The 15,213-nt window shown below is 32.4% G+C and overlaps 3 protein-coding genes across 3 annotated transcripts in view; 2 read left to right on the top strand and 1 right to left on the bottom strand.

Annotated features, from left to right (window-relative positions):
* Window positions 1–1,110: 1,110 nt before the first annotated feature.
* Window positions 1,111–3,416, top strand: LOTGIDRAFT_233276 (hypothetical protein; the record flags this gene model as incomplete). The annotated part of the gene is made up of 2 exons (XM_009059052.1): window positions 1,111–1,134; window positions 1,646–3,416. The coding sequence occupies 2 exons, from the start codon at window positions 1,111–1,113 to the stop codon at window positions 2,504–2,506; spliced, it is 885 nt and encodes a 294-aa protein (XP_009057300.1). The 3' UTR covers window positions 2,507–3,416.
* Window positions 3,417–5,733: 2,317 nt separating this feature from the next.
* On the bottom strand, window positions 5,734–14,479 carry LOTGIDRAFT_233275 (hypothetical protein; the record flags this gene model as incomplete). The annotated part of the gene is made up of 11 exons (XM_009059051.1): window positions 5,734–6,277; window positions 6,764–6,891; window positions 7,257–7,335; window positions 7,678–7,760; window positions 8,266–8,383; window positions 8,529–8,658; window positions 8,870–8,946; window positions 9,305–9,430; window positions 11,392–11,497; window positions 12,549–12,679; window positions 14,403–14,479. The coding sequence occupies 11 exons, from the start codon at window positions 14,477–14,479 to the stop codon at window positions 6,223–6,225; spliced, it is 1,110 nt and encodes a 369-aa protein (XP_009057299.1). The 3' UTR covers window positions 5,734–6,222.
* Window positions 14,480–14,743: 264 nt separating this feature from the next.
* The window catches only part of LOTGIDRAFT_233274 (hypothetical protein), a gene marked incomplete at its 5' end in the record, with an annotated part of 2,786 nt that continues 2,316 nt past the window's right edge, over window positions 14,744–15,213 (top strand). Inside the window, 2 exons of the mRNA XM_009059050.1 lie at window positions 14,744–14,818; window positions 15,206–15,210. Of these exons, the coding sequence (XP_009057298.1) occupies window positions 14,744–14,818; window positions 15,206–15,210 (80 nt within the window). The remainder of the gene's footprint in view (window positions 14,819–15,205; window positions 15,211–15,213) is intronic.

Genomic DNA, 15,213 nt, shown 5'->3' with positions numbered 1-15,213 from the left:
CTTTTCTGCACCATGTGGGCTAAATAAAATAGAAGCATTGGACAATGTTTTAAACGTCTCTGTCGTCACTTCCGGTTCCGGTGTATTATTCCTCCTAAACTCTACAAAGTGATATTGTCAGTCACTAATCTCTCCAAGATAGAAAAGACAATTTTTAGAGGACTAAGTCCCTTGTAAAAATGAGTTTGATCTGTAATGCTAGCTAATCCTATCCCTACCAAAACTTACAGTATAATAATTTCTGGTATAAATATATCATTCAAATCCTTATATTTAATACTATACTCTGCCGTTTTTCAAATTGAAATATACAGTGATATGAATAATTCTTTGTATTCAAAATAGTTTTTATTGTTGATATATTTCCCGTAAGTTGTATTAAGTAAATAATCAAGCTGTATGTTCTTTCATTGGATTCTAATCTATCATCCCAAAAAGGGATAAGATTCCAGATATTCTGCAACAGATTTGAAAGTATTACTTATTAAAGGGATTGTTAAGAGGTTTTATAAATTTTGTATGAGTATCTGGGACACCCAGAGCATCAATTTACACCATTCCAATTTCAATCAGACGTCTGTGGCTCAAAATATAAGCGTTTTATGACGTCACTAATCGCAAAATATGCGAGGCATTATTAAAGAAAATCTTCGAAAAGTAGAAATGAACTGGTCCATTCTGAACATTCTTTGGCAAAAATAATCTTATACATGTATTGAAATTTCTTGTTAATGAAGTGGGGGTACAATCAGCTACAATCTATTTTTCTGGGAGAGCAAATGTCCCCCCAGTACACCAAACTGACACCTTCGCTGTTCTCTTTCAGCCCAAATCATTGGATATAATCATAAGCCAAAATTTGATTATCAGTATATGTATCAAGTATAAAAAAAAAGTTGACGCAAGGCGACCATTTATCTCTTTATGATTCTAATGTATCTGTCGATGAATATGTTAAGTATCGTATTGCAGACACGTTACTTTTTGTTGCGACTTCTTTTTTTACTGGGAAGTTAGATTAAACTACCTGGGAAAAGCCACTCAATTTAAGGTTTTCGCAATCTTTTTTCCCGAAATTCAAAACCTAGTTTTTCATATAATAGATATGACATGTGCGTGTTTTTTTTTTTCTGGGTAAGATAGCAAGTGGTTTTATTGTCATTCTTTTTCTTGAAAAAATGAATAAGCAATTAAATATAAAGCTACTTCTGGTATTTTAAACTTAATATAGCTTTTACCAGATGGGTTAAACCCGGGGCATTAATGTGGTTAATTTAACTTGAGGTGAATTATTGACTAATTAAACTTTTATTTCACGAGTCAGTCACGTATAACCAAGTATACTTTTGACTGAACGGTTTGATTCATTTCATATTGTCAGTGGTTAGGCTATGGAGGATTTCTCATTTGAACCATGCCCGTCATAAGCAGACTTGATTGGGGTCGGCGGGGGTGGGGTCGCGGATTGCGGGAGAGCGGGAAGTACAGATCAAAGTGTACATCAAAATGTGCCCCCCACCCCCTTTCTGGAACTATGGGCCTGATTACTGACACTACTAACTACTTTAATTGCTTCTGAATGTAGATTTCAATCACAGATACTATGTCAAGTATTCTTAAAACTATTCTCGCCTTGTCATTGTAGGCTTTACTATTCTGTCAAAGCAATGGAATGACAACAAAAACACCACCATCAACAACTCGCATCGCAGTCATAGAATTCCTATTAGGACAGAATGACACGTTAACAGATGCAAATACAACAGACACTACTACTACTGAGAGTCCGGCAACAACCACAGAGAATCAGACCCCAACGTCTGCGACACTGCACCCGAATCTACCAGAAACTACGTCTGCTGTATACGTGCAAGGTGATAGTGGTATTGAAAATGGGTCAAAAAATGGCACAGACGTCACAACAGACAAAGACGTGATTTTAGTGTCTACCAGTCCCGCCTTGAATGACGTTAGTCAAGTCAATAAAATAACAGCTGAAATTCCCCAAGGACAATATGACACACATTTGACAGTTGATCGTTTTTCACAAACAATTGAAACAACTACCGAACAATCCTTAGAATTAACTACCGAATTGATTGACAAAATCATAGAAAGCACTACGTCAAAAAACAGTACAATTAGACCGAATACAAGTACAAGCACAACACTGCGCAATACCCCATCTGAATACCTTCATGTCGAAAACAAAGACACCGTTGGCAGATCTTATCATCCGGGTTCCTCATCTGAACAATCCGGAGTAGTAATCATAGGCGCAGTTTTGGCATTCTTTTGTGTTGCCATTCTAGTAGCTGTCGTTTTGGTATTTCGTCGTCGAAGACAGAGTGAGAAGCAAAAAGTCATGATGAATTTTGATTTGAATAGAATGGATTTGAGAAGCCTTCGGCATCAACCACCAAATGTTGTAACTGTGAACTTCCCATTGAAACCGGAAGCAGATCTCTGGCAAGACGTGAAACCAATGAACTCATCCGTGATTTGAAGTCAAAATCCAAATTATTTTGAATGTGATATACAAGGTTAACGATCTGAATTAGGTTTTTAGATATTAACATAATCGAAATTATCAATATATTGGGCAAACAAAATTTGATTCCGTGGCTCGTCTAGAATGATAGACCAACGTTGTAGCAGTCTGTTGGATTCCAAATAGCGAATCAGATTTGCTATTTCCATAGTCAAACATTTTTGATCTTGACATTTGGTGGGTTCAAAATAATTATGTAAGAGAACATATCTACGCTTATATTTTGTAGGCTCGCAAGACCTGAGATTCGAAAATTATATATAAACCGGAAATGACGAATAGTTTGTGAATGACTTCGAGAGCTGATTTTATTGAAAATGAATATAACCGGAAAGATATTGAAGTCGATCGAAAGTTATTTATTGTTTTTTCTACAAGAATCTATTTAGTGCCAAAGAATTTTTGATTTTTACAGTGTGAATAATATCCTGTATGTTGCCGTTAAAACAACCTGTATTTATACAGATTTAATTTTACAGTGTAACTACACTAATAATATCGCTTGTCTGGTAGAATGTGTCAGTTACTCGTCGATAGTCCAAACCCTATTCTAGCGTTACTGTATTCTGTAAGTCAAAACACTTTTTAGCGGATTATTGTAGACAAACTGGAAGTAGGATTTTCATTATAAAAACTGATACGGGTAACTGAAATCAAATTCTATCAGCTGGATATTAGGAGCATTTAGAGCTGAAAGAGGACTCCGAATATCTGAATATTACGTAATTTCATGTTTTTTTTTGTGTGTTTTTGACATGTTTTTGTTATTATACCATGTACGGTATTGTTTTTCACTTTTCTTTTTGTTTGTTAAAATATAATTTGTATACTATGAAAGACTTGTCAATAGATTGTTTACTTGAATAAGAATGTTTACAAACTGCCATAGAAAGATGATACTGATACTGTCATGAAGACCTAGTTAAACAGTAGATTTATGACGCACTGCAATGAATGCTTTATTGTCTTGACGTGAACCGTAAACCAAAGTGAAAACCAAAGGAAAATTAAGTGGGAGGGGAGGGTAATCTTTCGTCTGAAGAAATAGGTGCATTTGAACAAATCTTTGAACATAAAGTGTAATTACGATTTTATTCTACAGGAATTTTAATGCACTCTTATTATGGAAATTTGGAATAGTTTGGCTAACAGATGAGCTACTTTCTGAGCTAAAAATCTCTGATAGTTACCTTTGACAGATGGGCCTTAGCTAGAGTTATTACTTCCAGACGTGATAATAATCGATTTCACTGGCGTGGTAAATATCCACTGCCAGAATATTTTTTCTCAAATTTGACTCATTCCACTAGAATAGTGATCACTTCTCCAAGAGCAAATCTTTCCTATATAAAACATTCACAACTATAGCTGGTTGACATTTGTTAATAAACTGAAATGAATTCTGCAGCAAAAATCTTAGATTAAGCATATTGCATGGTTTTTCTCCTAAGTCCAAAAAAATCATTGGATATCCAGTTATGCTCCATTACACTTGATTTGATTAATAAAATGGATAATAATAATGGATAATAATAATGAAAGTTCACTGATCATGAGAGGCTTTTCATTTAAATTTATTATAGAAAACAGAAGATTCTTTAATTACATATTTATTTTTAGTAACACATTTTACAATTTGCATTGGAAGGGCAAGCAAAATAAGAAACACTCATTTCTTAAAAATAGTTCTAAAATTCTAAAATGAATACAATTTACATAAAATATCTTTAATTTCAATTCTGGATTTAAAATATCTTTAAAGAAATATATTTAGGCCAGAAATATAATTTCAATGACAACTTTGTCATGAAGCTCTCATAAAAGCTATTTTTATTTAGAAGTAAAACAATAGAAATCATAGAAAATATGTCCATAAAAATATTATTATATCATTTGTATACATTAATTTGACATCAATGGTTTAATTCTACAATACCCTATTGTTTGAAACTTCAATTTTGTATACCTCTAACATTTTGTAGTTATTTTTCTAAAGGCATTGTAAAGAGGTTTTCTATTTTTTATGTGTATCAGGGACACTGATAGCATCAATTTGGTCCATTCTAATTTTAATCAGATGTCTGTGGTTCCTGCAATTCCACTAAATGTAAGTGTTTGATGACGTCACTAACGTGATGCATTATGTGATGAAGCAAATTTCCATATTAATGTTGTCATCAAATGCTTTATTTCTTTTGTGAAAACCTCATTACAATCCCTTTAACAAAAAGCCTTTCTCAAGAAATATATTTGAGAAACCCTTAATGTAGCTTAGTGAAATTTTTTTTTTTGTAATTCGCCGAGTTTAAAAGAACAGATTGTTAACTTACTTAAAATTGTCAGTAATATATTCAGCGGCAATAGAAACAAAATCCTTAAACAAGTTAATCAAAATATAATTTGCATCAATTTTAACAGTGGAAAAGCAAAAAAAAAAAAACTATAACAAAACAATACTAAGAACACAACAACAACAAATTCAGATCTATTCTAAACAAACATGATAGAGCTTACTTATCAGTTCTAGCAAGGCTACAAGCACCAAAATATCAGTGATGTTTATGACATATTTTATTGAAAATTATCCGTGAAAATATGCCCTTATTGTCAAGCCAGAATATTTCAAATTGACAGTCTTGAGCTAAAGATAACCATCATGAAATCTAGAGAAAAAAACCAGGTCAGGTTTAGTAGGTTTCTAACACATTACTGCTTCATTTTTAGTTGTTATAATTTGCTTCTGTAATGCACCAAACAAAAAGTATTGTAGTCATGGTAACTTCCTGTTTGAATAGAGTTATTGCCCTTTTCAATCTTAACGAAGAACAGAAGATCAAGCAAGTTTTTTTCATCTGATTAATGGTGATGCTTTTTGATACTTTAATACTAAAGATTCACAATAAAAAAAACCTTGCAAAATATAGAATTTTTGTTCAAGATGATCTATAAATGAAATACCAGCAGAAATATACAGCAGAAATATACAGCAAAAAGTGAAGACATTTCACTAAATTTTTCAAAAATATTTACAACATGTCTATACATGTCAATGAGTAATGAAGAATATATTGAAAGACATGTGGAACTGATAAAAAAAATTGAAAATGCTCTTAGGACATAAGAGTAAAACATAATCATACAAATTTGATAATGGGACAAATTTGCATTTTTTAAATTAATTCATTAACACAAAAAATCAACACAAATAAAAACACAAAACATTGGAATGATTTCCACCCTGAGATCATTTCATTAACGGCTTATGCGACATATTTCAAATTAAAAATTGAAAAACAAAATTCTCTGCTTGAACATACACGATACCTTAAGGCTACTGATTCCAAGGTCCCAAAACAAGTCAAGAGAAATTGCTAACTCTGCTAAATAAGTCAAGTCTTGCCATAGGTAAACTAAGAATTCAAATAGACTATGGAACTAGCAGTCTACATATGTTTACAACGGAGGACATCTGTACATTTAAGATACACCTAATGATGCTCTACACTTGTGCCTTTCAACTCCGATTCAATAATTGAGACTTCACATAGTTAACTTTTTTAGCCAATGGTACCTCTATTGTATAAAACAAAAATCTAAAAAAATTCAAGCTTGATATAAAAATTTTGTTTTTTACCCAGTAAAATATCTTAAAAACATTTGTGAGAATCCTTTTATGTCTTTTTCAGTTTTTCATTTCTTTTTATAATACTTCTCTCCATAAAACCTCTGGAAAAAGAAATAAGATTATTCATCTAAAAATAAGGGACAGGTTTGCCATCTGTTTGAATAATCATTTTTTTTTATCTAGGCTAATCAGTATTAGTGTTTACAGCTCACTGCCAAAATTTGAGCCATCAAATCCATGTGTGTCCAGAATTATCTGTGTTTGAATGTTAAAATGACGACTTGTCTTTCCTTGAAACTGAGATATATATAGAAAAGACATATATAAAAATAGACAGTGAAATTCCTAGTGGAGGTATTTTTTTTAAAAGAAATGTGATTTTCGTTCATTTTCTAGTACTTCTGAGGACTATTTACATATATTCAAGACTCACACTCCTTAAATAACGAACCTGTTCGACATAACTGCCTGAAAACTTAAAATGTCATCACTTATGCAACATCTTATTTAATTGTAGACAAACCCTACATCAAAAGAGTACTAGGTAGCTGAAATTGTGCTCTGATCAGAAATTTAAGTATTTTTACCTGATGACCTCTGGTAATTCAGGAGCTTTAAAGATATGTTTATGTCCGTAACCATGGTGACCAGGGAAGGTTACAAATTCTACATCACCATGAGTATCTGGTCGAATTTCTTTAGCAGCTTCAAATAACTGGAATTAATAATAGGAAGCATCTTGGCAAATAACAACCTTTGAACAAGTTAATATGGCTGTAGCATGACACAACATCATTTGTGTTGAAGATGTAAGAATTATGACATGGCGCACAATGTCTCCCAAAGTTTGAACTTTGTTGTTGAAATAAATAAACTAATTACTAACACTCTGAAATCTGCAACATTATATTGACAAAATATTGGTAGCAGCTAGTGAACTTTTCTCATGAGGAAGTATATCAATCATAAGTGAGTAAGTATTTCATAATGAAAAGTGGTATCAGGTGCCCAGAAGAGTAAGCATATCCTTCCTGGCACAACACAGGAAAATGAGAAGAGTGATAATAGTGAAATTCTTACCTTCATTCCTAGATGATAGGGTACAACAGCATCATCCTCTGCATGTAAAATCATAATAGGAGAGGTCACATGTTCTACACTGAAATACAACATAATCATGTTTGATCAAACAATCAAAATACACGAACCCTCCATTTCTAAATAGTATTAGGTACTGTAAGCCTGAAACTGTGTGGACTCTCAAAAACAATGACTCTGACATCAGGATTCATATACGATTCAAATAACACGTGACTGTTTAGCAAACGACAATCTAACTGGCTATTCACTTATCTATGCCATTTCTATTTGTATGAGACATGCTGTGGTATTACATGCTTTATATTATAACAAAATTCCATTAAATGGATGCCCCCAAATATTTTTAAACTTCAGGTAAAACATCTTCACATCATGACCTTTTTTCTAAAGTATTTCTTACCTTTTATCTGTAGAAAAGAAAATACCATGTTCACCAATACTGTTAATAAATATATCACTAAACCAGGGAAGCATTTTATATGGCTGAAATAAAAATAATACATTTCACAATAAATTGGCTGTGAAAATTGTCATATGATGGCTATGGATATTGTCATTTGAAGGCTATAGAAATTGTCATTTGATGGCTATAGAAATTGTCATTTGATGGCTATAGAAATTGTCATTTGATGGCTATAGAAATTGTCAATTGATGGCTATAGAAATTGTCAATTGATGGCCACAGAAATTGTCAATTGATGGCTATAGAAATTGTCATTTGATGGCTACAGAAATTGTCATTTGATGGCTACAGAAATTTTCATTTGATGGCTACAAATATTGTCATTTGAGGGATATAGAAATTGTCGTAAGATGGCTATTTGATGGAATGTATTGCTATGTAGAGACTGAATAAATCATTTGATGGCTCAATGAAATTGTTACTTGTACAAATTCTCTCATTTGGTGGCAATAAAATGTGTCATAATGTGGCTATAGAATAGAAATGGCTTATTAATCATAAATATAGAAGACATATTAAACTTACAAAAGCGAAAGGATGATTAGCAGCAGCTTCATTGATATTATTAAATGGAGCTTCTAAAACAACACCTAGTGGATGTTCATCTTCATCACAAAGTTTTCTGGCTAGTTTGGTAGTGATCCTGGAGAGAAAACATTTTTTTGCAAGATTCCACACTTAATTCATTATCAATATATTCAACAAGTGAAACTGGCCTGTTTGTAATTTGTAGTGTCAATTCACAGGCCACTAAAAATGTCTGATATAAGTTGAAGTTGACTACTTACGCAGTGCCTAAGGAATGACCCCAGAGAAAAACTGGTGAATCACCACTTCTTTGTTTGACCCAATGATAAATATGATAGGCATCAGAGACAACACCATCTTCTGTTGGATTTCCACCAGAATCACCAAATCCTAGGAACAGATCAGACAGAACTTTAATTAGATGTTTCCAAAGTATCTCGTAAGAATGTCATAAATATATTGCAGTGCCTGAATCATTCACCTTAATCATACTGCATTGAGAGGTTATTGCAAAGAATAGCAGAAATAATTTTTTGATAAATCATCATTCATTGCCCTATGGTTACTGTTTTGTTGGGTTTTTAAAAATAAATTAATTCACCTCTGTAATCTATAGCAACAACATGAAAATCTAAACTGGAAAATAATTTATATAACTGAACACGATGCCAACCACCTCTGAAAAAAATCAAATAAAAATATTCAAATTCGTATACAAATGAAAATGATACATGACCACTTTTTCTATTGACTTAATACCAATTGTTGATGTGATCATATTCAAATAAGACATCATATAGACTGATTCCATGCAGAAACCAAAAATATGTCATACACAAAATATTTTGTTCATATTTTAATCACCAATTACATTACAACCAATTATTGTCTGTCTCAATACCCTATGAAATGGAATTTTCACCCTACTTTTACCCCTTTAGTGATGATGGGCCATGCAGGGAAATTTGCAGGGAAATTTTGCCTGAACTATTGCATCAGCCTATTATAATGTCTTTCAAATAACAATTCAACTTACCTTGTACCACTATTACCATGTAAATAAACTATTATTTTTTTACCATCAGATAAATGATGTTCAAATTTATCATCTGGTACACCTGTATCAGGGTACACTTCTGCTACACTTTCTGGTAAAGTATGCCTGAAATAACAGTTTTTCATAGAATATAAATTATCATAACTTTCATGGCCTCAGTGGGAAGTTCTTTTGCAATATTTTTGGACTACTGTTAATCATAATTCAATGGTGTCTATATAAAACTCTGTCATTGATATATTTAAGTTAAACATGATTGGTAAATTATCTTGCTAGTTTTACACAAAAAACCACTGTCTTCGAAATCCCGGCGTAGATAGACCCGACAAAGAAATATTAGAACTTTTGGAATTATGTCTAACGCGAAATGACTTTGCCTTTAATGAAAAAATTTATCTCCAGACTTCAGGCACCGCGATGGGCAAAAGATTTGCGCCGAGTTATGCAAATATCTTTATGGCTGAGTGGGAACTGGAAATTTCTTCCATTTCCCCTTTTGAACCTTTCTTCTATGGAAGGTTTCTTGACGATATTTTTATTATTTGGACCGAGTCTTTAACAAATTTTTGGCAATATTTTGAAATTTTAAATAATCACCACACATCTGTAAAACTAACTGCGAATATTTCTGAACAAAGTATGGATTTTTTGGATACTACGGTATTCAAAGGACCAAGTTTCTCTCAAACAAACAAATTAGACATCAAAGTATTTTTTAAACCAACGGATACTCACCAACTTTTATATAAAAACTCTTTTCACCCAAAACATACTTTTACGGGAATAATCAAATCACAAATTTTGCGTTTTTTTAGAATTTGCACTCAAAAAGTAGATTTTGATGCAGCTTGTAGACTAGTTTTCAGTAAATTAAGAGAGAGGGGCTATTCCAAACGATTCTTGAGCAAAATTAAAAATGACACTGTTTTGGACCTTTTGAAAATTAATGAACCCCCTCCTCCAATAAATAACTTTGGCGCAATACCATGTAGAGGTTCTCGGTGTCGCACCTGTGAACATATCCATATGTCTCATTATTTTCAAAATAAAAAAAACGGAAAAATATTTGAAATTAAAGAAAGTCTCACGTGTACGGATAAAAATATCATTTACCTAATTTCGTGTAAAAAATGTGACAAACAATACGTCGGTGAAACCCAGAACGCGTTGCGCACTCGATTTAGCGGCCATCGCTTTGATATAATTCATAGCAAAAATAGACCAATTTCTCATCATTTTAATTTACCTGACCATTCCATTGAAGACCTACTTATCATGCCTATTGAATCAATTCCTGACTCTGATCTTATCAAACCAAAAACCAAACGATTACAGAGAGAAAGCTACTGGATGGACCAACTCCAAACAGTGGCTCCAAATGTACTTAACATCCAGCATGATTATCAAATGATTCCATTTGTTGCCACCTTTAATCATACAGCTGCCAAAACCTCATCCATCGTCAAACAGTATTACAGTGAATTACAGAACAGATTTCCGAATGTATATACCAAACGACTTGTAATTGCCTATAAGCGCAATAAAAACCTTAGTAATTTTCTGGTCCGTGGTAGACTCCCATTGAATCCAATAATACTTGACCCCCCTCTCTATTTTCTAGCTCATTAAGTATAATATATTCTAATCCTTATATATAGATGTTTAACTTTTCAGAACCTATAAATACTCTTTTCTTTTAGAACTGGTAACAAGAAAACTTTCATATTATAGACTTTTGTTTATTGTAGATTACTCGTGGTTGTTTCTTTAACTTAATACTAACTATGCTAACTTCACCTTATCTTGTATTGAACATTTATCTCTTTATTTGTGACCTTGGCCAGTGCTTTACATAGAAGTTTTTAGGAACTTCTTCACTCTTAACACAGAAGTAAGTATTTATTGGGTGGCAAAATCATCAATCTGACATGACTGGCAAATATTGACCATCAAAAACTCCTGATAATAAATGCTTGAACATGCATGGTAGATATTGACACATAGCAATGTGCATTGATGGAGGCATAACTAAAATTGTAGAGTTTTGGAATAAATTGCAGACATACCAAACTCCAATCTGTACACCATCATCTGTTGTGAGGTAAAAATTACGAGTTACATTTAATCCGAAATCTGATGGTTGTTTGAAATCTATAAATGGTGGCCACCGAACTGAAAAATGTATAACAATTGAATATTTAAGGAATATAGTCATATAAATATTTGCTGAAATAGCTCATTAGTATCATCATCACACAAAAATGTTGGAACGAGAGTGACCACAGCCTAATTTTCAATTCTCAAATGTACTCAAAATAGCTAAAATTAAAGATGGTTTCCCTTATTTTCATTTATGAAAATGCTTATACTTGTATGAATAGAAAGTAGAGGTGTTCTAATGACTTGGAAATATACCAGTTTGTCCATAATTAATTCATAATTAGCTAAATTAGAAGGGAATAACCAGTAGAATTTCAATGAGTGGCCTTTGAGTAGTCTTTTTTTGTTTATCCAGACTCTACATTCATGAGCATCTAAGATTGGTTGAAACTCTTAATTATATGCAATAAGAATAGGATATGATTAAGACTACATGATAATTCATTAAAAACACCAATTTGTCAGATAGTTTGGAAGGAATCCCATCTTTAAGCTCAAGCAACAGGTCAGAAAATATTTAGGTGACTTAACTATTTAATTATTAAGCTACAACATTTGATGGTAAATGTACAACCAATTTATGACAGGGATTATGTCACATAATGTGATGGACATGTCTGTAAACCCCTTTGTGGATGTAACATTTATCACAGATGTACATGAACAAAATGGCTGCAGACAACAATGCACATTTAATGGCTGACCATAAACTTGTATTAGTCAAGGATTTTGACCTAAACCGGTACGTCCCTTGATGGTCATGAGATCCAGCCAGTGTTGTTATTTCTTAATATGGCTGAAGCTCCCAAAACTGGTGAGGCATGTATGATTTGAATATGAAAATAAAATATATTTTTGTGAGGGAATGAAAAACTAAATCAGAAATATGCTCCAGAGTTCTGACCATTTTGTATACCCTGTACATTTTAAAAATGACAATTCTACTAGTTAAGTAAGACTTTGATTTTAATACTGTCCCCAAAATAACTGGTCTAAACAACTTCCTTTAAAATAACATTCAACTTTACTGGGTAATTTATGCAAAATTGATGCTTATACTTACTGACATTAGAGAAGACAACTTTAGGTAGAATCCATGGGTTAGCTCTTACAAATATAGGTATAGCAATATATAGTAGAAATAGTACTAAACTCGAAACTTTGACTGTGTACCATACTGTAGCTAGTGTCTCACTGAAAAAAAAATATTAGAACTGCTTATAAATACAGTAGGCTTTTTAAAAATCAGGGATGTTGATTAATTTCTATTGGCCAGTCAATGCCAGGTGATGCTAGATAGGTGTACAAAAATGTATAGCTCCATGCTCCACAAATCTGGCCAATATAAAACCTCAAAAATAATTTGAAACAAAGAATGAAAAAGAGAAAAATATTTGAAGATTTGCTACAAGTGGATATAAACAGCATTTCTAAACTTGTGGTAAAAACCAACATGAGACTGAAAATCAGAATTATGCAAATAGAAGTCAAAAGTGTTCCTTATAAGCATGCTCTAGAAATACCCTTTAGTATCCCTTTAAGTGGACTTGAATACAGATTAAGCTTACCATTGTGGTCATAATGGCCTGGGGCTATATGTATATATTTATATACCTATTAGTACTATTTATAGGTGTAACATATATCATTATTTAGTACTAATAACTAATAAAATCCTGAAAAATCATATATTATGGCCAATGAAGAGATTAAGGTGATTTGGAGGTCAATAGGTTAATCTAGTAGAAAGATTAAAAGAGTTGACCTTCTGTGGATTAATATATTTCAAGTGAATCTAAAGGAAAAATTATTCTATTTCAATATTACTTTACTTTGGTAAGAAAAATTCTGATGCTTGTGCCAGTGCTTTCGAGAGTCAGCCCAGTGTTAGCTCTTACCCTCTAATACCTCACAAAATATATGCAAGGTCTGCTGCAACTAACAACATTAATGATCATTCTGTAGTGATCAAAATGGCGGATCTAATTGAGCATGTAAACATATCTGTTTTGAAAATCAATTTGTAGCAAACTAGATCTCCAGATGTTAACTAGAAACTAGATCTTAGTCTGTTTACTAAAACTACTAGTTATTGACTTTTTACCACTACCTTGACTTACTTATAGTATAAACAAAGCTGACAATGCTGAGCATGTGATCTATGCCCATGCAATGTACTTAATAAACTGAATTTACTTTTTTAGTCTTATGGCTCATTGTCAGGAATATGAAATTAACAGCTTTGGGTTTTTTCTTTGTTTAAAGGGGATTTTTGCTATAAAGCTTCTACTTTTGTTGAGATTAAATGATGAATCTTTGCAGACAATGTCCAGAGAATTAATTAATGATCATGTCTAATGTGACTAATGTCAGGACTTCACAAGATATAATCCTTTACATTTTACATCAAAGAATTGTTCATAATGAAGCCTTCAATAACCCTGGATAGTGGTAATTGAAAGAGCTGTTGTTAGTATAGTAGCCATGAACCATAAAAGCCCCTAGGCCATTGCAAAATAATTTGCAATTGAGGACACTATATTAATATTGCCTAATGTGTGAATGTTATGCAATAATTTGATTATGCAATATTACTATTACATTAGGCTACCCAAATATATGGCTGTAATCCTACCTGGAGATTGACAGAGAAAAGACACTAAAACCTAAAAAATAGGAATCCATTTCTCACCAACTAAAGAACTTAAAACATGACAGACAATTCACAGTTTGAAAAATCATATTGATATTGTTATGGTGACATGTGATGTGTATTCACAACAGTTTAAATAGTCATGTTGATTGTTGTAGTTGTAATCAGCCAGGGTCCAAAGTCCAACTCTCAATGTCATTCATTGGACTTCATGATGGACTTTGCATCCAGGTTTCTTTATCAAACGATAACAAAATTCATTACCTGTAGGCTGCAATTAGTGACTGGTCCTTCTTTTTAGATTTCTCATCAAAAGGCTTTAAAGTGCTCAGTTTTTCCATGTTTTCTGTCAAAAAAGTTTAGTGATCAGAAATTATTGTGCTTCCTCAACAAAATGAAAACAGTATTCTAAATATAGACTTGACCCAACCTATTTTCTGATTGGTCAATTACAACGCTTCATTATCCAGACATTTGTCAATGAATTTTTATTTGGATTGGAAAGTCTGGAAAATCTTCCTAAATATTTTTCATCCAATCAGAATGCAGACTAAAAATGTAAACAAAGAAACGGCGGGAATTGTTGTGTTAGCATTTGGTGAAAAATGTTTGCCGAAAAAGCTTTAGAGCTGATTAGAGAATTAAAACGATCTGTAGATGGTACTATGCCACCCTATAATGTAAATATATTTTAATTGTCTGTATAGTTAGATTTCAAAACATAGCACATTTTTACTCTTAAAGTACCAGACAAAATGGAGTTAGTTCCCTTCCATTCTGAAGCCCATTAACTTCTTAACTACCTTAAGTGGCTATAACAAATAAATACTCATTAGTAGTCAGTGTTAATCCGTCGGTAATCTGTAAATATTGATTACCTAACCTCCAAATCAAAAACCTCTCTTATGTGATTCCTGATTATTCAGACTTGACTCAACTTTTGAGCTTATTTTACTCTTTTAGGTCATTAAATTCTTCTGGGGCCAGGAATGCCATTATTACTCATTTACTAAGACTGGAAGTCATTAAATTGATTAATTCAACTTTTATATTTCTTCTGTAGGAAGATACCGTT

The sequence above is a fragment of the Lottia gigantea genome (assembly GCF_000327385.1).
Source record: "Lottia gigantea unplaced genomic scaffold LOTGIsca_37, whole genome shotgun sequence".
Taxonomy (NCBI): domain Eukaryota; kingdom Metazoa; phylum Mollusca; class Gastropoda; family Lottiidae; genus Lottia; species Lottia gigantea.
The sequence above is the reverse complement of the archived record's forward strand: the minus strand, read 5'-3'. Positions and strand labels throughout refer to the sequence as shown.